The sequence below is a fragment of the Elephas maximus genome, chromosome 1 (assembly GCF_024166365.1).
Source record: "Elephas maximus indicus isolate mEleMax1 chromosome 1, mEleMax1 primary haplotype, whole genome shotgun sequence".
NCBI lineage: Eukaryota > Metazoa > Chordata > Mammalia > Proboscidea > Elephantidae > Elephas > Elephas maximus.
This window is the reverse complement of record NC_064819.1, coordinates 193,620,460-193,646,098: the sequence shown is the minus strand read 5'-3', so window position 1 is coordinate 193,646,098 and position 25,639 is coordinate 193,620,460. Positions and strand designations below refer to the sequence as shown.

The 25,639-nt window shown below is 39.8% G+C and overlaps 1 protein-coding gene across 4 annotated transcripts in view; it reads right to left on the bottom strand.

The window, feature by feature from the left end:
* NCOA7 (nuclear receptor coactivator 7) overlaps positions 1 to 25,639 on the bottom strand; it is a 189,689-nt gene that overhangs the window by 54,912 nt on the left and 109,138 nt on the right. For all 4 annotated transcript variants that reach the window (XM_049900261.1, XM_049900250.1, XM_049900276.1 and 1 more), the window contains exons 4-8: positions 15,461 to 15,540; positions 11,713 to 11,820; positions 6,209 to 6,322; positions 5,509 to 5,634; positions 2,799 to 2,983 (exon numbers count right to left, since the gene is read on the bottom strand). In XM_049900261.1, coding sequence (XP_049756218.1) covers positions 2,799 to 2,983; positions 5,509 to 5,634; positions 6,209 to 6,322; positions 11,713 to 11,820; positions 15,461 to 15,540 — 613 coding nt within the window. The remainder of the gene's footprint in view (positions 1 to 2,798; positions 2,984 to 5,508; positions 5,635 to 6,208; positions 6,323 to 11,712; positions 11,821 to 15,460; positions 15,541 to 25,639) is intronic.

The window sequence follows — 25,639 nt, the reverse complement described above, 5'->3', positions numbered from 1 at the left end:
AAATACTCTAAAAAGTCCCTTTAATTCAGAATTCATTTCAATTCAATAAACATTCATTGATCCCCTAAGTGCCACATGCTGAAAGACGATCGTGACAGTTGTCTCTGTTTTGCATGACCTTGCAAGTACCTGGAGCAGCACGCACAAAATGTACTGTCCAACACTCACATCCCAGGAGACGTGCAGGATGCATTAATCTTAGAGTCAAATAAGCTATTGCAGTATGGCTTAACGCCCATATTGGGACTCTAATTTTAATTTGGCATATTGGGTGGGGAAAGGCCATAAGAAGTCCTGCAACAAAGAAACCTAGCTTTTCACAGACTTGGTTAATAAGCAGTACTTTCTTCCATGAACATCCAGTCCCTTCTCCTCATCTCTACCCTACCTAGCCTGTCCCCTCCAAAGAACACATTCATCTGCACTCTAAACAGCCACCTAAACTACCTTGTTCACCCTACCCCTCTTGTTCTTCTACCTAATCCAAGCTGCCAGTTCCCTACTTGGGATTAATTTAATCATTTGCTTTCTTTGCACTGCAGCTGCCAAGCTTTGCGGGGGCAAAGTACGTAACAGTGCCAACTGGCTCCATTGCTAATTAATGCTTTCTAGACTTAGCCAGGCACCTAATGATGATCAATAATCCCTTCAATTGTTCCCTTCCTATTCTCTGTGGCAGCTGGAGTCACAAGATGTCCTACACAAAAGATACGAAACCTGAGGGTGAGGCTGGAGAGGTTTTACACATACACACCCCCCACAATTTACACAATGCAGTCAGGTAAGTAGTACTTATTACTTTACGACGTGCTTTTAGTAATAATTAAATTGTAAAGCAATTTTTAAACTTTCTATAACTGATGGAATTCTGAAGACGGTACAAAGTTCATTTCACACAGATTGCACTCGTACATTCTGTTTTGCCCATTAGTGCACACGGTGTTCATCAGACTAAAAATTCTTTATGTACTTGCATCCAAGGCAGCAATCAATGCACAGCCCTGAAATAATCTTAACAAACTAGGAGTCAATTCCTAACTCTCCTCTCTCCTCCCAGGCCCAGCATTATCCCCATTCCAGGTCATTAAATATAATCTCAGGTTGAGAGGAATCTTTCTGTAGAGATGTGCCTTCCATTTCTATTATGAAGCAGAATACTTAGCATCCTGGCCTGAAAAAAAAAGACCTGCATTAATGTTACTGTTAGAAGCCACCGTTGGCCAAAAATGCCCTGTTTGTCTAGCCATCCACTTTCAAACTTACCTACACCTTATAACTATTTTTATCTTCTTTCCTCTTGTCACAGAGAACACTGTGTTCATTCCTCCTTTCTGAAACTAGCTCTTTTACTTCCTCTCCTCTTCCTCATCTCAGATTTCCAAAATGTCCCAGACAGTTGGACACTCCCTCGCATGGGTCCTATGTATACACTTCTATGTTTACAGTGCTGTTGGATTATCATTTCTGTGCATGTGTCTGTCACACCCAAGAGACTACAAGCTCCTCAAGGGCAGGGGTCATAATCCACTCGTCTTTATACCCTTGGCACACAAGAGGCATGCACTAAAGTACATCAGTAGCCTTGATCCACCAGGATAACAGAATTTCCATGGGACAATACATTCAGAGTTTCAGTTATGAATTAAAGGTTCAAATAATAACAAAAACCTATGAGTCGGAATCAACTCAACGGCACTGGGTTTGGTTTTGGTATACATCGAGCACCAGGCTATCTTCTAAGAGCTTTGCATATATCAATTCATTCAGTCCTTATACAACCCTATAACCTAGGGACTACTATTAACTCCATTTTACAGATGAGGAAACTGAGGCTTGAGATTGAGTAACTCATGCAAGTCATAAGTAGCAGAGTCATGAAATCCAGGTAGTGTGGTTTCAGACTCAGTCATCATGTAATCCTGCCTCTTAACCTCTAGCTTTGAATACTTCTAGCAGCAAAATTTAGAAACTGCCTCAGTCTCCATGCTCTTATGGTAGTTTGGGGATGGGAAGTACTAAGTGGAGCAGATACTACACCACTAGGGACTTTCTGCCTGGGTTAGTTCCCTACTTACCTTCCCCTCTTGAAACCCCCAAGGCTATTTTCTCTTTGTACTGTTAGGACCACTGTTTTGCCTCTTCTTTCCTATCATTGAGGGCTTCTAAAGATTTTTATGGCTAGCATGTGTAGAGTAACAGGCACACTGACAAAATGACAGTAAAAATCAGATTATCCCTATAAGTGGAAGAGTTCCCTAAGCTTTATAAACTCTCTTTCTTCATGGGGAGCTTTTCTTTTTCACAATAGACTCAGCATTATAAAGCAAAATGAATATTCATCTACATTTCAGAGAAAAAACAAACCACCACTATTATTTCCACTTCAATCCACTTAAGGTAGTCCAGCTACAGGGAACGAGGCTACTGCACTGTCCACTAAACCTCTCTCTATGCAGGAGGAGGCAAAGACACAATTTAGGAAGACTGCCTATTCTGGAATTTAAATGGAGAAGAGAAAGGGAAGGAAGAAAAGGAGGAGAAGACAAGGCAAGGGGCAAGGAGTGAGGGTGAGGGGGAGGAGGAGAATATCTTCTCATGTCCAACTTTTCCTTATCACTGACTTTATTATTTTCATTTCCTCTCATTTTCCTATTTTTTTAAAAATTTAGAACGCAAATTTTCCACCATGAAATTTACCTCTATATAATCCCTCACTCCTACAAACTGCCCTCATTTTTTAATTGCCTTTAATTCTCTCCAGACCCCCTCCTTCTGGTTAACAAAGAAATGTATCTTACGAGGGCAAGGCATCTTTGATCTTCATGTGGGAAATGTCGTTGTAGAGGGCAATGGAAACCACCTCTTCCATGGGGCAGATGAGACCATACTCCTCACACCCATTTTCAATAACCAGGGGATCAGACTTGTGAGGGTCAAACATGATGTTATTAGGAGTGACAATCATGACGCCTCCAACTACACCCTGCAGGAGAAAGGGACAGGACAGAATCACTACAGAGAGGTATGTTTCAACAACCACCATAAAAGCTTTATAACTAGCTGATGGTGCCAGTCCAATTGTTTTATGACCCAGAGTATCAATATCCTACATGACAATCACATTTCCTCAATGAGTGCTGAAAGAAAAGCAATGTTAGCTCTCTGTGGTGGGGCAGGGACAACACATTGGCCTTGCTCTGGCAATCATACTGACGCTGGTTCGAGCACAGACAACAGCACAATTAACAGTATGACCTCGGGTTACTCATGTGTACCTCAGATTCTCCAGCTGCTTGTCTGTGAAATGAGAGGGAATATCCTAAACGTTTTCCCAGTTGAGAACACCGTGCTTTACAATTCACTCAACAAGTATCACTAAGAGTCGATCAGGTAGGTGCATGGTCCTGTGCTAATGAAACAGCTATCTTGGGGTCCTAGTATCTTTGTTTAAAATGTTTAAAGTGCACAAATCCAGCAAAGATTCAACACAAAGAAGATTACCAGATTTTTACAGCCAAAAGTGAATACAGCTGAAATATGGAAATTAACTACTTCCCGTCTGTCAGTTTTCTGGTACTGTGGTAGCTTCTTGTGTGTTGCTGTGATGCCAGAAGCTGTGTTACCAGTATTTCAAATACCAGTAGGGTCGCCCACAGTGGACAGGTTTCAGTGGAGCTTCCAGACTAAGACTAAAAGGAAAGGCCTGCATCTAAGATACAACACTGGTCTTGCCCCATCTGGAGCAAGGGAGAATGAAGAAAACCAAAGACACAAAGGCAAGATTAGTCCAAAGGACTAATGGACCACAGCTATCACAGCCTCCACCAGACTGAGTCCAGCACATCTAGATGGTGCCCAGCTACTACCACCGACTGCTCTGACAGGGATCACAATAGAGGGCCCCAGACAGAGCTGAAGAAAAATGTAGCTGGGGAAAAATTATAATTCACACACACACACACAAAACAGACTTACTGGTCTGACAGAGACTGGAGAAACCCCGAGAGTATGAACCCCAGACACCCTTTTAGCTCAGTAATGAAGTCGCTCCTGGGGTTCAGCCTTCAGCCGAAGATTAGACAGGCCCATAAAACACAACGAGACTAAATGGACACACCAGCCCAGGGGCAAGGAAGAGAAGGGAGGAGGAGACAGGAAAGCTGGTAATAAGGAACCCAAGATTGAGAGGGGGAGAGTGTTGACATGTCATAGGGTTGTTAACCAATGTCACAAAACAGTATGCGTACTAACTGTTAAATGAGAAGCTAGTTTGTTCCACAAACCTTCATCTAAAGTACAATAATAAAAATAAATAAATAAAAAGAAAGAAAGGCCTGGCAATTTACTTCTGAATATCAATCAATGAAAACCTTCCAGATCACAACAGAACACTGTCCAACTCACTTGCTTTGGACAAGTCTTCAGATGAGATCAATTGCTGGAGGAGGACATCATGTTTGGTGAAGAAGAGGGCCAACAAGGGCGTGGGAGACCCTCAGTGAGAAGGACTGGCACAGTAGCTGCAATGACAGACTCAAATATGCTGGCAATTGAGAGGATAATGCAGTGCCATGCCATGTTTTGTTCTGTTGTACGTAGGGTTGCCATGAGTTGGAGTCAACTCGATGGCAGCTAACAATAATCTATGGAAATTAAAGGCAAAAAGCAGTAACTTCGTGGGATCTAAATAATCTGAAGCTTGATTAGATTATATTACAGACCTTGATGTCCAGGGGGATACTATCTACCAGGGGCGCAGAATACAGATGACTCTCTTTTGGTAAATAATTTATTTTGTACTCTTAATGAGTTTATTGATCATTTTTGCATTTCAGGTATTACTTATTTTTGGGTGCAAAAGTTATAAGGGCATTTCAGTAACTTATTTTCCTATTATTTAGAACCTGACATGAGCTCTCTATATGAGCACAGGACTTCACTTTACACAACAAAGCCCTCTTCGAGAGGCTCACCCTAAGCTGCATTTATAAAACATCATTTTAATACCAGACCATACGCAGCAAACACAGGGGAAAACTTATCATTTTCCAGGTTAGGTGTTAAGCTCTTTGCATGAATTATCTCTTTTAAGCTTATTACTGTTTTTATTTTATAGATTAGAAAAATGTAAGCTTAGAAAATATAAACACCTTGCCCCTGGACTCAGAGCTAGTGGGTGACAGAGCCAGAATTTAAATTCATTGAATCTGACTCCAGAATTTGCTGTTAAATATATACAATATGGTCTCCCTAATAATTTACAGGTTAAGAACTAAAAGATTAAATAAACCCAAGGTCACAAAGAATCGCATTTTCATTCAATGATCACATTGCCTCAATAAGTAAAATGCCACACATCTAACAGAGGAAGCCTAATGGACACTTGTCAAATCTTAAGCTGAAACGTTGGGTAAGATATTTTAATGTAACATGCCTTCCAGTAATTTGGAGCCACATTTAATTTTCCACAGATTCCCAGAAAAGGAAACAAATTGCACTACCATATACCTTTCCATCAGTGAAGTATCGACAATTCATTTTTAAAAATTTTACGACGCCTGGCTCATCTTCTTCAGACGTAGATGATAAGACTCTTTCAATAGGTCTTAAGGCCTTTCTTGCTAAGTCAGCATCCTTTAGAAAGCAAAAATTTCCAAAATAAATACAGGCAGCATTTTAAAACAAAGTAATTCTATAAAGCACATGCTATCAGTTTGCTGTAAGTAAACTTTTTAACTTGAACATAAAAAAAAGGCAAAAGTCCTTCGTCCTTCGAAAATATTACAAATATAACAATAAGTACCCAAATCACGCTAAGATTAAAAAAAAAGTACATATGTATGAACCTACAAAACTGACTCATTAAACATCTTTAGAAAATGAACTAATATGAAATACTGCATATCAAACTCATGATTAAAATTCTCTAGAAAAAGGATGAGTTCAAATAAACTATCGGTCTCATCAAACATTTAACTCCATAATTTTATCCAAGTTGTGCACATATGATATGACTTTGAGAGTTTAAATGGCAACAGGCTTCTTTTGGATAGGATGTGTTCCCTAGAATAACGACAAATTACTTATCCTGCCTATTTGGGGGAAATTTTAGATGTAACCTTATAAAAAAATAACATGTAGAATTCTATTAAATCACAAAAAATCTTTCTGATAAATATGAACTTCAGTGCATGAAGGGCATACATACAGGCAGTTTATCATATTCTGCATCTGATGATGATGGAGAGACAGTAGCACCAGGGCTGGATGATGATAACCTTAAGGTACTGGAAGGAAAGTTGGCATCTGGCACAAAAAGGACCTGAAAGGGAGAGCAGTGTTGGGTGAGTAAGAAGGAACAGGCAAACCAGGAGCCAGCGTTTAGGGCAGTTAGTTACTCTGTCCACAGTATGATGCTAGATGATTGTCTAAAACCTAATTGGCTTTTATGAAACTCATAAGCTATGTGGTCTTCTAGACTAATCCATGAAACAATACTCAGCAATACGAAAGTGTACATATTGTTGGAAACTATTGAACACGCCTGTAGACACTGCAGAAGCTCACAAAGAAGACAGCAAGGTAGTATTCAGGCAGGCCATGTAAAGCAAGTGTGCTCAAGTGAAGCCTTGGAGAGTAAGTAGGATTTGATGGGGAGGGAGGGAAGAACCTTCTAAGGAAGGGGGCTAACAACACAAGAGAACAGAAGAAAGAGAAGGATGGCATGCTTCTAAGCATAACGCCTATGCCAGGTGTAAATGGAACAAATCCAGGCTTGCGAATTCTAAGCAGGCTCTGAGTGCTAAAGTAAGGTCCCTAAGTGAGAAACTGCACAAGATAATTGCAACACAATAATCTTTAATACCTTCTCCATCAATTTCTGAGTTATCTAAAAACAAAAATAAAAATTCAACAAATTATTTAAAACAGTCTCCTTCTAAAAGATGTTCAGTTCCCTAAATGTTAGTATGAGCCCGTCATTTAGTACTCTAATGAGACATGTTACATTTAGGCATACATCACATACAGTCTTCAAATGTTGACCTCTAACGTTATAAAACAGAATTCAAAGCTAATCATATAACAGCTGATCAATATTGTTTTTCACTGTCTCTCATCCTTCCAGTCTTACCTCTGTTTTAACATTAGTCATTTAAATTTGACTTCAACCCAGAAAAAATTTGAGGAAACAACAAACCAAAAAAACCCAGTGCCATTGAGTCAATTCCGACTAATAGTGACCCTATAGGACAGAGTAGAACTGCCCAATAGAGTTCCCAAGGAGCGCCTGGCGGATTTGAACTGCGGACCCTTTGGTTAGCAGCTGTAGCACTTAACCACTACGCAACCAGGGTTTCCAACAACAAAAGACACATTAAAATACAGGTGAGAAAGTTACAGTCAAAGGCAAATAAGATGAAGTCTGATTACTACTGAAAATATGTGCTCCAAAATCACTAAACGCTCCCTGAGAAGTGGGTCATAAAACTGGCTGAGTTTCCAAACGAGCAATACAAAGAGATGTAATTAATTAGTTACATCATCCAATTAGTTACAGAATTCAGTTTCCATAAAATAAAAACAAGTCAGTTTCTCAGAAGAAGTACAAGCATTCTCCCATGAGGTCTCACTAAAAAAAAAAGAGGGTCCTAAACTAACAATTCGTCCTCAACATACTCACAGTAAATACAATAACCAATTTGGGTGACCGTTCTTTATAAAATCTTCAATTCTGGTGGCAAGAATAAAATAATTGCCCAAGTTTAATTCTTTTGTAAAAGCCATTTTACAAATGACTAAAATGGTTTAATCTTGGTATGTAGCTCTCTTATTTACATATCTTGACTAAAGCCATGTGTGGACAGCATTTCTTTCAAGTAATTCTCCATAAATACTGTTTTTGCATCTGAGCTCTTGACAAATATTGGGCAACACAGGTTGAAGCTCTAGTCTCAGACGCATTCTAAATGGCAAATCAAAGGGTTGATTCCTATGCTTATACAGTTAACTGCACTTGAGATAGAGGTAACACTTGAAACCTGGGAAGCTCAACCAGAACACGTGCCATCTCAACATGGAAGTGAGCCTGGGTCATGGGTATGAGTGAAGTTGTCTTACTATCTTCAGTAACTATTTCCAGGTTTGTTTCAACACAGGGAAATGAGGATTTGAGGTTCCAAAGTTCTTTACCATAAAGCAAAAGCTGTCAATATTTTACCCTACAAAAATTGTTTAGCCATTGGGTAACATGAATATTTAAAAAACCGTAAAGTATCCATTAGCAAGGTAATTTTCTAGTGTGCTCAATATAAACTACTTGTAAAAGTATATTCTTTGTCTCTTAAATTCAAAAAGACTCATATTGTATATCCTCAAGTTTGATGTAAGTATGAGAACTGATGGCCAAACTCAGGACCTCCTGAAGAAAAGATTTTTATGCCTCAGTTCTTTAAGTTTTTCTGAGTTTGTTTTTTGTCTTTTAAAGCATCAAAAATTTAGAGTAAGATTTTAATTCAATAAGCTCCCCGGCAACCTCCTCTGAAAATCACCTCTCACATTTGGCCACTGATCTGGCCAGACCAGTTTTCTTTCCTATCTCAAGGTGATCATCAAATCAGTCTCTACAAGGGTGAGCTTTAAGCTTTCCAGAATCAGAGTAGATAAAGTGAATTTTGACTTATCAGACCTAATGAAATCAGAAGGATACCTACACCTCCAGGTATCAAGACAGAGTATTTAAAAATCCTGGAAAGCAAAAGGCCATCTGAAAAGCAAAAGGTCATCTACGGTTTTTGAAAGCCCCTCAATCTATTTCACTCTTCTTGTTCCCTATCTTTGACAGCAAAATCATGAATACAGAAGGGTCCTGAACAACTGAACAGTACATAGCTATTTAGTTCTTTAGGGGTTGGACAGCACTGTAAAGACTGGAAGGATATCCGAGATAATGCAGCCCAACACCTAATTCCAGAGATTAGGAAACTGAGGTCCAAAAATGAAAGTGACTTGCCCAGGCCACATAGCTGCTACAGGGTCAAATGGAAACAAAACTTTGGGGCTCCTGTTTCTGGTATTTTTGCCATTACAGCAGTTTGTCTTCAGGTAGCATATTAAAATAGTTTTTATAGCTCTTATTTGCTATTGGACCTTATTCCAGTGCCAATAAAACATTTTGTTTATAGATATAGCCAAAAAACAAGGCATCACCAGAAATTATTTTACTAAGTTTCAGTGACAACAGTGTTTAGCCTTGAATTAGAAAAAGTCTAGCCTTTTTTCTATGAATATTATGCATTACGCAGCAATACTTCAAATTATAAGATAAATCCAACAATGAAAGAGACAAGAATTTGTTAATTTTTCTAGACATGAAAAGTTATTAATTTTTGAAAAGTGCTCATGCATATTTTCTCCCATTACCTGGCACTGATAGTACTGTGTACTAATTCCTCCTTTTGCCAAGAACAGAAATACCAAAAGCACTGTAGTACAAACTGGCCAATTTGTGTCTTTACTGGCTGCATGTGCTGATCTTAAATACAAAGAACATCATCATTATTGTCTGAATGATGTTGTGATTAAAAGTAGCAATCTCCACCCTGAAAGAATTAAATGCCACTATAGTGTAGAGAAGGAGCCCTGGTGGCGCAGTGGTTAAAGCAAACGACTGTTAACCGAAGGTTGGTAGTTTGAAATCACCAGTGGCTCCACAGCAGAAGGTTGTGGCAACCTCCTTTCGTAGAGATTAACAGCCTCGGAAACTCTATGGGGTTGCTATTAGCCAGGGTCGACTTGATGGTTGTGGGGTTTTGGGTTATAATGTTGAGAATGGAGCCCTGGTGGTGCAATGGTTAAGTACTCAACTGCTAACCAAACAGTTGGTAGTTCCAACCCGCCAGAGGCTCTGTGAGAGAAAAGACCTGATGATCTGCTTCTGTGAAGATTACAGCCTAGGAAACTCTATGGGGCAGTTCTATTCTGTCCTACAGGGTTGCTACGAGTCAGAACCAACTTGACAGCACATGATAACAACATAGTGTAAAGACCGGTGCTCTAGTAAGTCAACAATGGAACCCAAACCTGCTCATGGCGACCTAAGAACTCTACGGATGGGACTGGAAAGCGTGGCCTGAACTAAGATCTTCCAAAGACTGAATCATTTAAATTTATTGATGGAACACAGTTTTTTAAAATGGAAATATAAGAATATCTTATCTTACACCTGTAAAAAGTTGAATTGGAAAAGTTGTCTGATAGATATATTTACATCAATGACAAAAATAAAAAGAGTAGTAGCTGATGCCGCTTAGGTACAACCAAAAACCTCATGGGATTTGGTTCCTTGGTTTGGAGGTTTAGGGGCAAGGTTTCATGAGACATCCCAATTACTTGTCCTAATAACATGTTTAGCGCTTCTGTTCTACCTCCTAGCTTGGTATGTAACACCTGGGATCTTAAAAGCTTGCAAGTGGCCATCCCAGGCATGACAACTGGTCTCCATTTGCCTGGAGCAACAGAGAGAGTCAGGAATAGGAAGACAATACGGAATGTGTGGTTAATGAACAACTGCCTCCTTTGCCATGAGACCAGAAGAACTGGACGGTGCCTGGCTACCATTATAGAACATTTTGGATCCTGATCAAAAGGGGGAATAAGCAGAACAGAATTTAAAATTTCCATGGACTACAGACTTCCTTGAGCCATGGAGGCTGGATGTACCCCAGAAACCACTGCCTTGAGATAATCTTTAAACCTTAAACCAAAAATGTCCCCTGATGTCTTCTTAAAACCAAATAGTCTAGCTTAACTCGTAAAAACTGTCTGCCTTGAGTATTATATTCTTTTAAGAACTATCTATATGAGATCAAAGTGACAACAGCAACTTGAAAGATTAGATAGGAACCTTAGGGGGCAATGAGTTTATATCAATGGGGCAGAACAATTCAGAAAAGGAGAGTGAGAATGGATGCAAAACTCAAAGAATGTCACTGAATTGTACACGCAGAAACTGAAATTCGTGTATGTTTTGCTATGTATATTCTTACTGACAACAACAAAAATTTAAAAAGGGGGAAAAAGTATATCTTATCACATAAAAAGAAGGTACTAAAAAAGTTTTCTGGATTAATCCAGAGTGGCAAAATTATACATTTTGTCAATTTCACTCAGTTTCACAAAACACTAAAAGCCTAGAAAAAAATTGTGTGTGGTCTTTTGGTGATGGTCCAGCTGACTCTGTCTCTGACTTTGGTCAGTTTGACCACTCTTTTCAACCTGGTAACCTCTGTACCAAAACAACACAAAAAAGATGAAAATTCTGCCTAATCTAAAATAAACAATGATCAGAATATATTTCAGGAGTGGACTAAACTGAAACTTGCTATTCTGAATTAAACATTCTAAGAACATCTGTGTTAATTAAAAAAAAAAAACACACATTAATTTAGAACTTCTCTTAACACCCTCGAAAACACCTGCTATATAAACTAAAAAATATATACTAGCAGTCACTATAATAATCTCTGCTAATGCTTTGCAAAGTACTCATCTTTGAACAGCTCAAATTTCAGTATATGTGGATTCACAGGAAAGGTTGATCAATACACATTATCACTAATGACAATCCTGTGACACTAATAGTGAAGCATTAGAATGGCAACAAAAAAATAAATGTAGAATTTCGAAAGTTATATTTAACAATAAAATAATTACCTGGCCTGGAACAATAGTATGAGTGAAAAGTTTATTCAGTTCCACTAGTTTATTGGGAGTGATGTTAAACGTCAGTGCTATGGAGTTGAGGGTGTCCTGGCTTCCAGCCTATAAAAATCAAACAAACAAGATTCATTAAAGAAAAAAAAAATTCCTTTTGGTAGACAATGTTAATCTATTACCATATAAGTGAATAAAAAGAGCTCCATCCAGACATATTATGAAAGAGAGAGAGAATATGTTCTTGATTTTTAAGAAAACCACATTAAAGCAAATTCTTAAATGCAATTCATGTCTGGGCTCTCTCATCTTCAAATTTCACTCTCCGGTCATAGATTTCTAAATTTACTCTGGCACAACTTAGGAATATGGAGCGGATGTCCATGAGGTATAATAAAAAACTATAAGAGGAAAAGAGGCATATAAACATACAGTAACGGGGGAGTGGGGTTAATTTGTCTATTTCAATTGTCTACTTGCCCATCCCTTCACTGCACTCTAAGCTCCTGGACGGAGGCCTGCTCATGGCTGTTCTCCTCAGTGCTCAGCACTGCCTGATGCATGGAGGCACTCAAACACTTGAGGGATGCATACTGTGGAAGCCAGGGAAATCTGAAAGAAATTCAGATTAGCTACCAATAATTGTTCATTGCCATTAAGATGACAATTTCCCATGGCCAGCCAAATTTAGTATTATTCTCTAAATCTATAAAAACCTGTGATATACATCCCAGTTATACACTTTGTTTTTTTTCTACAATAGAGGAGAAAGAGGAACAAAGAGGGCAGTGAGAAGATAAGAAATATTATAATCAGAAAGCTCCACCCAGAAAAAAAGTCTACTTCCTATGGTCAGATCAATAACCCAGGATGGACTCCCTATCCAGGGCCACCAGATAGACCTTGCTAGCGGTAGGTCACTTTGGTCAATGTTATTAAGAAGTTCCCATCTACAGTCTTGGGTCAAGACTGGTGGCTGTCCCTGTAAGTGGAACTGGCTACGCCACCTGAGTCTTGAGTTAGGCAGAGATATGGGGAGACCACAGGAGGATGTGAACTGACTGGGGAGAAGGTGGAGACATAGCAGTGGAATTAAATGCATCAACTAGTTGAACTGTCTCAGAATAATGACACGCTATGGTTTTTTTATGGTTACAGAAAAACTCTTTGGAGGTGCAGATAGTTTACTCTTGGCTACTAGCCTAAAGGTGGGTAGTTAGAACCCACCCAGAGGCATTACAGAAGAAAGCTTGGCAATCTGCTTTCATAAAGATTAAAGCCAAGAAAACCCTATGGAGAAGTTTCACTCTGTAACACATGGGGTCACCATGAGCCAGATTCAGCTTGACGGCAACAGGGTTTGTTTTTGTTTGTTTGTTTGTTTTAAGCTACAGGAGTCCCTGGGTGGTACAAATGGTTAATGCACTTGGCTGCTAACCAATAGGTTGGAGTTTCGAGTCCACCCAGAGGCACCTTGAAAGAAAGGCTTGGCAATCTATTTCTGAAAAAACAGCCACTGAAAACCCAGAGGAGCACAGTTCTACTCTAACACGTATGGGTCACATGGGGTCACCATGAGTCAGCACTGACTCCATGGCAATTGGTGACCATTTATAGCTTTTCAGTTACAGATACCACTGAGGCAGCTTCAAGGCCTTTATAGATATATTTTTTTAAATCACTGTAAATTTAAATAAACAATGCATGCCCTTACGTCTGCCCTGAGCAAAATCATCTCTAGTAAAAACAAACAAAATTTAACATTCTTTCAATATTATATATTTACATAATATATTCAAACCCAGAAGTTTTCAGGGTTTAGAGTTAGTACAAGACACAAATTGAGAATACAGTCTCTGGATCTGAATTCTGAGCCTGTCAATTGCTAGTTGTGTGACCTTGTGTGAGCCTTGCTTAACTTCTCTCTCTCGGTTCCTTTACCCATCAAATAAAGTGAATTGTAATATCTGCTTCATGGCACTTACTTCACGGTCAGTGATCAATAAATTTGCTTCATATTTTTATAAGTAAAGCTTGGGAAAGATACTGCGCATGGATGGCTCAGGGAAGGAGAAACAATCTAACAACTGAGCCATTATATAAGTGTAGGACATACATATAGAATTAGGCCACAGGCCCTGAGAGGAATGTCGGAATCATTCAATGTTCGTGACTAAGCCAGATGATTGAACATCCACAGCCTGTGGGCAGTGTAAGCAATCTGGAAAGCACTAGTTCGGTTCTCTAAATACGAACCTTTTATTTCCAATGACAGGTACGCGAAATAACCTGGCAAGCATAACTAGTCTCCCTAACATATAAATCAAACAGGGAGGCATATCTATTATCACTGATTTACTTGTTTATATTCATTAATCTGGGGTTTGGTTACCACTCTAACTGCATCCTTTAGTATATACTATACGAAGGGACACCTAGTAAATAGTACTCACTTCTTGAAGGGGCTTGTGAGTCACTACTGGACACACACAGGTCTTAAGAATTATGACTTTAGAATGAGTACTGTTATCGTCGATAAATAATTTAATCCAACATCCTTGAGTGCCTACTATGAGGTAATGCACTATGCCAGTGTTATAGACATCAGCAACATATTTCAGATAGTGGAAATGTGAGAGATTATCACCCCAAATCCTTTCGGGAAATGAGTGGGCGTGTAAACCACAAAAAGATGCCTAGAGATGTTCACAGAGCACTGAGCAGGAAATCTCTGTGCCCCGGTTATTCAGTGTGACCCCACAGAGGCCTGGAGAAGATTTACCATTTCAAAAGAAACACTACTGAGGGATCAAGTCTTGCTGCTTGCTTTATGAGCGCCTGGCGTGGCACAGGAATAACAAATAAAAAACAAACTGACTTTAGAAATACCACTTGCTTTCTACTTAGAAGTCAAAGAGAACACTCCTTGATAATGCTATTTCATAGTGAATTGAAACAGATCTATAACTGAGTGCCCACACTGTGCCAGGCCTTGAATAAATAAGATATAGCTCTTGGCCTCTGGGACGTGAACACATGATGCACAGTGTGAAAGTAAAATAATGGACACATTTATAGCATTATTCATCTACTGATGCAACAATATTGAGTGCCTACACCCTGCTAGGTGCCAGGAATATGATGGTGAACAAAAAGGGATTCAGTCTCTCTCCACGGATTTATGAATTAGGGCATAAGACTAATATTAAAGTAACAATCCCCCTAAATGAACCACTAATATTAAGCTGAGATAAAATATGTAAAAGAACATGATTCTAGGAGAGAGTAAAATGAAGAAACTTGACCTAGACTTGTAGGATGGTCACAGAAGGTAGGCATGAATATGGTGAGTGAGGGGAAGATGTCAAGGATAAAGGATCTGGCTTGTACAAATATGTGGACGAAGGGGCCATGGCTTCTTGTAAAGGGCCAAGTAAGCATGGAGGTCCAAATGGATATGTTGAGTACGCAGACGAATATATGGTTTGGGAATTCAGAAGGATGTCTGGTATGAAGACCTAAAACTGGTAGCCACTGTCACATTAAAGGTACTTTCAGTCACAGGTGTACATGAGATTACCTGGGGGAAAGTATGGACAGAAGAGAAACGATCTACAACAGGCCTTAAAGTTCATTATTTAATCAGTACCCAAGAGGAATGCAGGTAAGAGGCAGGACGTGTCACAGAGCAACATTATGCAAATCTACTAGTATTAACGAGTGTTCCAACCATCTTGTTCATACTTACGGTGTATTCCATAGTACCATGTGGCTTCTGAACCACCATCTTCTTCTCTTTTTTATCATGTGTTTTGTTCTGATTGTCATCTGAAGAATAAATTGTATGTAAATGAGTAAATTCATTTTAAGCAACTGAAGATAGGGATATTTTGCAGTATACAAGACCCCCCGCTTTCAAACTGATTAAAAAAAAAAAAAAGAAAAGCATCAGAATACCAATAAAAAAGTGGAGCAAGGGCACAAGTACACCATACTTAGAAAAGCATATCATTAGACAATGAATATATGAATAAATGATTAATGATAACTGTAATAAAATAATACAAATAAAAACAATGAGGTAATTAGTTATTAACGTAATAGTTTAAAAGGAGAATGTATAATGATGATAAGGTTAGAGTAAAACCAGTGCAGTCTTGATATAAATGATACATATTGCAAATCAGCACAGCCCTTTTAGAGAGTGATTTGGCAATATGTAGCAATAACCATTAAAGTGTTCTCTGACTCAGTCACCCTTCTCTTAGGAATTTATCCTAATGAAAAATTCAAAAGAAGAAAAATGCTGTACGTCACAGCATGTGGTCAGTGCAATATTATTTATACCAATGAACAGCTAGAAACACTTACATATCCCAAAACATATTAAGTTGAACCATAGATTTCTGCTGTTTGTGTAGGTCAAAAATAGTCAACTGTTGGCAGCTGCATATGAGTCAACCTAATTGTTATGGCTAAATGCATCCTGATATAGTAATCTAACAGCATGTTATCCAGATTTTAAAAAACCATGGAGACATATTCCAATGGATAAAAATTTAACAAAAAGGATATAAAATTGACTATGAAAAGGTGCTCCAACTCGTGTGATCCGAAAAACGCAAATTGAAACAAGGTATCGTTTTACATCTATTAGCCTGGCAAAATAAAAAAACCTAGATAATTTAGCGTTGGTAGAGATGTGAACTGCAACTAGGAATGGAAACTGGTACAGCCATTCCAGCAAATTAAGTACAGACCCTGGATGTGCCAACAGCCTAACTCATGGATGTACATCTTCCCTAGGAGGTATACAATTTATGTGTACCATGCAGGGACAAGCTTGAGGCTGTTCATCAGTGTCACCTATGGCAATGTGGAGCTGGAGAGTAAGCAAAACATGGTGGGTACACACTCTGGGGCACCAGGCGGTAATGAGAAATAGCAGATCAGAAGTGTACACAGTGACATCTTAGATCGAGAGAAATAGAACGGGAGCCACAAAACAATATCATTTATGTACCTTCAAAATGTATGCACACAAAACAACCACACACATTTTTCAAGAACATACCCAAATAAAAGGCTATACATTACATATAACAGATTGGGGTGGGGTGAGGAAGGAAATGGGAGTGGGAAATAAGGATAAAAAGGGATTTATGAATAAATAACAAAGGACTCAGCTCTGACCAGTGGTGACATGCCATGAACTGAGAAATGTGATTAACTCAGCCCTCTACGCCTGAGGTTCTACACGAACAAATATATCAATAGTATAATTTCATTTACATAAAAAATATAGGTGTACTGGATGAGACCTGGAAGGTAACACAGAAACATGAAAAGAGTTAATTCATGTGGGATAGTATTTGACTTAAAAATTTCCTTCATACTGTTTAAAAACAAAAAACAGGACAGAAAAATATTTCAGTAGATGCTGCCATTAAGAATCATGTTTGAGACATCTGTACATTCAAATAAGACTATTCATAGAACCAGAGACCCTGAAAATTCCTCTAGACTATAAAAAACCACCTCGTTACCTTCCAGTGGTCACATCTAAATTATTTCAGGAAGATGGAACTAATGACTGTGTCTTTTAGATACCCAGATTTCCAAATAAGGAGATTTCTACACGGCCTACCCAGAAACTCAATCACTTGTATTTTCCAGCTCTTTTATAAGAACTGGTTTGCATAGTTCTGGGCAGGTAAGCAATAAATGTTAGCAACACTCTTCCTTCTTTTTCCCTTATAAAGAATCAGAAAAAAAACTGTTTTTGTTTTATACACATGGAAGGTGGATACTCGAGGCTTATATTCCCAGACACATTCTTTCAAGGGACTCTCCGGCATGAGGTTAAATGTTGTTTACTCCTCTTAATATCTCAGCTGCACTCTCTTTGTTGTGCACTCCTATCCCTTCTCACTGTCGCAATAATCAGCTGTCACTTGAGATCCTCTTGCTTTCAAAACAGCCTCTTCATATCCCTTTGTAGGCGCTTCCTTTTTCTAGAACCTAAGATATGACTCCCCCTTCCCATCTGGGGCAGCTTCTGGTCCACATGCTTCCATAAGCTGTAAACCATGTTCCCTGGCCCCCAGTAGGGAATACTATTACAAGATACCAACTCTTTATCCAACTGCAAAAGAAAAATATGTGCTGGATGAAGCTTTCAGGGCAATCTCAACTAGATACACCTGAATTAGTACAAAAAATCAAACTGCTTTCCATTGACACAGGTGGATAGGCTAGAAAAATGCCAAACATGGTAATATTACTTGAAAAGAAAAAGCCTTTCCAGCCTTTCCCTCCAGAGTCTAAGATTTTGAGATACTTGAGATTAGGACCGTGATGTGCCCGTTTTTGAATGTCTTGTGCCTTAATATGATACCCCGTACTTATGGTTCAAAGGATTTCCCAATAAAAGTCAATGAGCCTGATGAGTTTGATTGTGGGGCAACACTACACCAATCAAATCACAATCACCTGTCAAAGCCCCAAAATGACTACTACATTTTAAAGTTGATTCAATACAGAAAGCAGAACAATCAGAAAATTCTTAGGATCTAATTTAATTGTCTTCATATCATTGTGGCACAAAGTAAGGTTTCATATTACTTCCTAAACTTTTTTTGCGGTGAGTTTTAAAGGCGGTTATCTAGGTCTCTCAGTAAGTGAAGTCCTGTATAACTTACCAAGCCGGACTCTGCAGCACCTAGTCCACAATGTACTGGTGAGGTTTCTGGCCCTGGAGAGAGCTGTGAAGAGACCTGACCTGAGGCAGGGAAGGATTGTTCTTCTGGGTTTTGGGACAAGGTTCCAACTCCAATGTTTCAGGCCAGGACCCAGGACCATCTCCAAGGGTGGAACTGTCTCCCACTGACACTGATTCCAGCTTCAGGCCTCCTCAGAGCCCTTTGTATCTACCCAAAGGCTGACACTCTCCCTCCTCCTTTACAGGAACTTGAGGCGAATGTAGTGGAAGGTCTACTGCCAGAGGGGAAAGCTGGCCAAGCGTTTGGAGCAAAGCAATTGAGCCTCTTAACTGCTCCACCCCTAAAATGAAGTCTTCAGAGTGGGATTTTCCCAGTTCAGTTAAGGAAGTACATGTGACAAAACTGACAAATTCCTAGGGGAATGAAACACAGGCTCTTTAGCCTAGGCTACCTTGTTCTGCATAAATTTGGGGGTGGGGTACAGGTACCTTTGTTGACTTCAACACAGGCGGATCTGGTGTCCTACCTACAAATCTTGCTTCCTCCCTCCCAACCCTATACAAGGCTAAGGAGTGTCGGGAACACAAGACTCTGAACTCCTGAATCTGAGAAGATCCCCAGGCATGCATTTACTGAAAGAAACATTCCCCTCTCCCCAAGCACTGGGAGCCCAAGAAAGGGGAGAAAAAGAACTCCCTACAACTTTAGGTTTCCTTCTTTTTTCCCTTTAGAGAATACCTAATCAAAACCACTTGTGGAAGCAGATGATTCCAACTGTAGGACAAATAACTAAAATGTGCATTTTAGACATAAAGTGGAAACTGCAGGTGTTGGTTTTGCACGTAAACCTGCACATAACTCTAACTTAAGCTCTCCCTAGCTCTCTACAGCACTGCTGTTTACATGTAGCCAACTGTGCTGTGGCTGCTCTAGCACCTCCTGTGTTGCTGGTGCTGATGGCAAAGCACCTTCAAACATCTGCTGAAGCTGCTGCTTGAAAAGGGTCACACCTCACTCCAGAGTGGTGAGAGCTGAATGAGTCTGTATGTACAAGAAGTTTCTTTCTAAGGGTCCACTTTTAGTCCTGCCACTCAGGGCATGTGAGGTTAGAATGGTGCACAATGCAGCCTAAAACACATAAAGTGGTCTTCACCAGTGCCTCTTGCTGTTCAAAAGAGCATTGAGATGAGTAGCTGTTTCAAACAAGGGCCTCCAAATTGATCTGGGGTAAACAAAAGAGCTTTAAAACCACTCTAAAAAGAAACTTGCCACCGAGTCAATTCCAGCTCATAGCAACTCTAGAGGACATAGCAGAACTGCACCACAGGGTTTCCAAGGAGCACCTTGTGGATTTGAACTACCAACCTTTTGGTTAGCAGCCATAGCTCTTATCCACAACGCCACCAGGGTTTCCTAAAACCATTCTGTTCATCTCATGCTAAGGCTGTTCTTCCTCATAAAGACCAGAAGACATGATGCCATGTGAGTACTTAAGTCTTTATAACCTAGAAGGAGTTGCTTTCTAATTTTATATTACATAGAATTGGGAAAAACCAACACTATCTTAGTTAACCTAACAATTTCTTTTTCTTTTTGAGAGGAAAATAAAGAGGAACAAATAATCTAAGTTTTACCAGCAATTTTTAAAATGTAAATCTAGTTATCTGTGACTGGCAGATTTAAAATAATGAGTGGCAACCAACAGTTGAAAAGACAAAAAATTAGACCAAAAATACAAAGTCAACAAAACTGCCAAAAGTTTTGATAGTAATGGAAGGGCGTGTGCTATTAAATTCAAATAGCTATTTGTCTATCTGCTATGTATTGGGTATTGGTAGAGGCAGAGTAGGAGAGAGACAGACATGGTAAAAGAGTGATCACTCTACAGGACCTTACACTCTAACGTAGGGTTTCTCAACCTCAGCACTACGACATTTTGGGCTGGATAATTCTTTGTTGTGGGGGAATCTGTCTTGTGTGTTGCAGGATGTTTGGCAGCACCTGGCCTTTACCCACTGGATGCCAGTAGCATTCCCTCTTTCCAGCTGTGACAACCAAAAATGTCTCCAAAAAACCCAAACCCGTTGCCACAGAGTCGATTCCAACTCATACGGACCCCATAGGACAGAGGAGAACCGTCCCATAAGGTTTCCAAGGTGTGTCTGGTAGATTCGAACTACCAACCTTTCGGGTAGTAGCCATAGTTCTTAACCACTGCACCAAAAATGTGTCCAGACGTTGACAAATGTTCTATTGGGGCAAAACTGTCCCAGCTGAGAACCACTGGCTTAATAGCACCGATAAGACAAAAACAAGGTAATCATTCTAAACAGAAAATAGTGGTGATGATGATGAAAATTAATAAAGCTGTCCTTTATTGACTACTTACTCTGCGCCTAGCACTATGTGGTATTTTACATGCATTATCCCATTTAGCCCTAAGAGGTAAGCACCATCATTATCTCTATTTTATAGGTGAGTAAACCAGGTCACAGAGGGATTAACTAGCTTGGGCACTTCTAGTATTTTGCGTGTGTGTGTGTTAATACTTTATTGTGCTTTTGGTGAAAGTTTACACAGTAAGTTAGATTCCCCTTTGACAATTTCCACACAAACTGTTCAGTGACACTAGTTACATTTTTTACAATATGTCAACATTCTCTTTAATTGTATTCTGGTTGTTCCATTTCCAGTACTCTAGGTTCCCTGCCCCCTGATTTTCTCATCTTCGCGTTAGGGTAAATGTTGACCTTTTGGTCTCATACGGATGGCTTTTTAGCAGAGCACCATTCTTATGGGTAATATCCGTTATTTTGTGTGCCGGCCTATTTTGCTAAAAAGTGATCTCAGGCTCACTTTTAGTATTTTTATTTCAAGTTTCACTGAGAAGGCAGGAGTCCCTGGGTGGTGCAAACAGTTAACACACACAGCTGCTAACTGATAGGCTGGAGGTTTGAGTCTACCCAAAGGCCCCTCGGATGAAAAGGCCTGGCAATCTATTTCTGAAAAATTAGCCACTGAAAACCCTGTGGGTGCTGAGGCTGTTTATGTACAACCACACAGCTTACGAGATTTGGTTTTTTGGTTTGGAGGTTTCATGGGACATCCCAGCTAACTGGCCTAATAACATGTTTAGTGCTTTTGTTCTACCTCCCAGTTCGTTGAGGAGTGTCTGGGGTGTTAAAAGCTTGTAAGTGGTCATCTAAGGCACAGCAATTGGTCTCTATTCTCCTGGGACAACAGAGGAAGAAGGAGAGTGACGGACAGGAGGAGGATATGTAATGTGTGGCTAATTGCCTCCATGAACAACTGCCTCCTTTGCCATGAGACTGGGAGAGCTGGACAGTACTTAGCTACCATAACTGAATATTTTGATCAAAGATTCCATAGAAGAATCCTGATTGAAAAGGGGAATATGCAGAATAGGATTTCAAATTCTCATTCAACTCCAGACTTTCAGGAGCCTTGAAGGTTGGATGATTCCTGAAACTACTGCCCTGAAATATCTTTAAACCTTACACCAAAAATGTCCCGTGAAGTCTTAAGGGCAAATAATAGTTTTGCTTAACTAGTAAAAACTGTCTGCCTTGAGCATCTTGTTCTTTAAGAACTATTTATACAGGATCATACTGAAAATAGGAACTCAAAAGATTAGATAGGAACCTTAAGGGCAGCGAATCTGTTAATGGGGGAAGAACAACTCAGAAAGGGAGCGTGAGAATGGTTGCACAACTTGAAGAGTACAATCAATATCATTAAACGGTACATGTAGAAACTGTGGAATTGATGTATGTTCTCCTGTGGATATCCTCAAAAACAAAAACAAAATAAAATTTAAAAAGAAAGAAAACACTATGAAGCACAGTTCTACTCTGACGCATATGGGATCACCATGAGTAGGAATCAACTCTAATGTAGCTGGTTAACTGGTTATGGAGGCAGCATTTGGGGCAGGCCTAGAGGAGCTGCGTAAGCTTTGGCTATCAGAGATGGTGGGTGGGGAGTTCCACACGGGCGGAAACAATGACCAATGGCACATAGGTGGGCAGAAAGGCATAGGCCACAACAAGACACAGGCAAGCTATACAACATTTGTTAAGTGTAGAGTAATTAGGGGATTCATGGGAGGTAAGAGATGATGGAAAAGCTCAATATCAGGGGCTGACTGGAAACAGACCAATTGCTCATATGCATGTTCAAGCTGAAACTGAAGAAAATTAGAACAAGTAGACAAGAACCAAAGTATGACCTTGAGTATACCCCACCTGAATTTAGGGACCATCTCAAGAATTTGACACACTGAACCCTAATGACCGAAGACCAGACAAGCTGTGCAAGGACATCATACATGAAGAAAGCAAGAAGTCATTAAAAAGGAAAGAAAGAAAAGACCAAAATGGAAACTTGCTCTTAAACGTCGAGTAGCTAATACAAAACAAAGAAATGATGAAGTAAAAGAATTGAACAGAAGATTTCAAAGGGTGACTAAAGAAGACAAAGTAAAGTATTACAATGACATGTACAAAGACCTGGAAATGGAAAACCAAAAGGGAAAAGCATGCTCTGCATTTCTCATGCTGAAAGAACTGAAGAAAAAAATTCAAGACTCGAGTTGCAATATTGAAGGATTCTTTGGAGAAAGTATTAAATGACTCAGGAAGCACCAAAAGAAGATGGAAGGAATACACAGAGTCATTATCCCAAAAAGAATCAGTCGATGTTCAACCATTTCAAGAGGTGGCATATGATCAGGAACTGATGGTACTGAAGGAAGAAGTCCAAGCTGCACTGAAAGTACTGGCAAAAAAACAAGCCTCCAGACATTGAAGGAATACCAATTGAGATGTTTCAGCAGACAGATGCAGCACTGAAAGTACTCACTCATCTATGCCAAGAAATTTGGAAGACAGCTACCTGGCCAACCAACTGAAAGATCTATATTTATGCCTATTCCCAAGAAAGATGACTTCACTGAATGCAGAAATTATTGAACAATATCATTAACATCACTCCTAAGTAAAATTTTGCTGAAGATCATTTAAAAGGGGCTGCAGCAGTATATCGACAGGGAACTGCCAGAAATTCAAGCCGGATTCAGAAGAGGACGCAGAACCAGGGATACCACTGCTGATGTCAGATGGATCCTGGCTGAAAAGCAGACAGTACCAGAAAGATGTTTACCTGTGTTTTACTGACTGTGCAAAGGCTGTTTGGATCATAAGAAATTATGGATAACATTGTGAAGAATGAGAATTCCAGAACGTTTAATTGTGCTCACGAACAAATTGTACACAGATCAAGAGGCAGTCATTCAAACAGAACAAGGGGATACTGTGTGGTTTAAAGTCAGGAAAGGTGTATGTCAGGGTTGTATCCTTTCCCCATACCTATTCAATCTGTATGCTGAGCAAATAATTCGAGAAGCTGGAGTATATGAAGAACGGGCATTAGGACTGGAGGAAGGCTCATTAACAACCTGCGTTATGCAGGTGACACACCTTGCTTGCTGAAAGTGAAGAGGACTTGATGTACTTACTGACGAAGATCAAAGACCACAGCCTTCACTATGGATTACACCTCAACATAAAGAAAACAAAAATCCTCACAACTGGATCAATAAGCAACATCATGATAAATACAGAAAAGACTGAAGTTATCAAGGATTTCATTTTACTTGGATCCACAATCAACACCCATGGAAGCAGCAGTCAAGAAATCAAAAGATGCATTGCACCGAGCAAACCTGTTGCAAAAGGCTGCTTTAAAGTGTCGACAAGCAAAGATGTCACATTGAAGACTAAGGTGCATCTGATCCAAGCCATGGTCTTTTCAACTGCCTCTTAGGCACATGAAAGCTGGACGATGAGTAAAGAAGGCCGAAGAAGAATTCACGCCTTTGAATTGCGGTATTGGAAAGAATATTGAATATACCATGGACTGCTAAAAGAATGAATAAATCTATCTTGGGAGAAGTACAACCAGAATGCTCCTTAGAAACGAGGATGGCGAGACTACGTCTCATGCACTTCAGACATGTTGTCAGGAGGGATCAGTTCCTGCAGAAGGTCATCATGCTTGGTAAAGTACAGGGTCAGCAAAGAAGAGGAAGACCCTCAAAGAGGTGGACTGACACAGTGGCTGCAACAATGGGCTCAAGCATAAAACCACTGTGAGGATGGCACAGGGCCAGGTAGTGTTGTGTTCTGTTGTACATAGGGTCGCTATGAGTTGGAACCAACTCAATGGCACCTAATAAGAAGAAGAAGCCTGGAAGGATAATTTGAGACCCTAAAGTGGAAATCTTTGGAGACAAACCTCATTTGTTTATTATTTATTTATTTTTTACTGAGCTTTTAGATGAAGGTTTACAGAAGAAACTAGTTTCTCATCAAATGGTTAGTATACACATTGTTGTACGGCACTGCTTAACAACGCTGTGACATGTCAACACTCTCCCTTCTCAATCCTGGGTTACCTATTACCGGCTTTCCTGTTCCCTCCTACCCTCCAGTCCCCGCCCCAGGGCTTGTGAGCCCTTTCAGTTTTGTTTTTATATGGGGCTGTTCAATCTTTAGCTGAAGGGTAAACCTCAGGAGTGGCCTCATTACTGAGCTGAAAGAGCATCTGGGGGCCATACTCTCAGGGTTTCTCCAGCCTCTGTCAGGCCAGCAAGTCTGGTCTTTTGAGTTGGAATTTTGTTCCAAGTTTTTTCTCCAGCTCTGTCCAGGACCCTCTATTGTGATCCCTGTTAGGCCAGTCACTGGTGGTAGCCGGGCACCATCTAGTTGTACTGGACTCAGTCTGGTGGAGGCTATGGTAGATGTGGTCCATGGGTCCTTTGAACTAATCCTTCTCTTGTGTCTTTAGTTTTCTTCTTTCTTCCTTGCTCCCAAAGGGGTGAGACTAGTGGAGTATCCTAGATGGCTGCTCACCGGATTTTAAGGCCCTAGACGCTACTCACCAAAGTAGAATGCAGAATATTTTCTTTATAAACTCTGTTATGCCAATTGAGCTGGATGTTCCCTGAGACCATGGTCCGCACAGTCCTCAGCCCAGCAATTCTGTCCCTCAGGGAGTTTGGATGTGTCTATGGAGCTACCATGGCCCCGCCATGGTAAAAAAAAAAAAAAAAATGGATTTTTTAATTGGATTATTTGTCTTTTTGTTGTAGAGGTGTTGGATTTTCTTGTAGATGCAGAGATTAG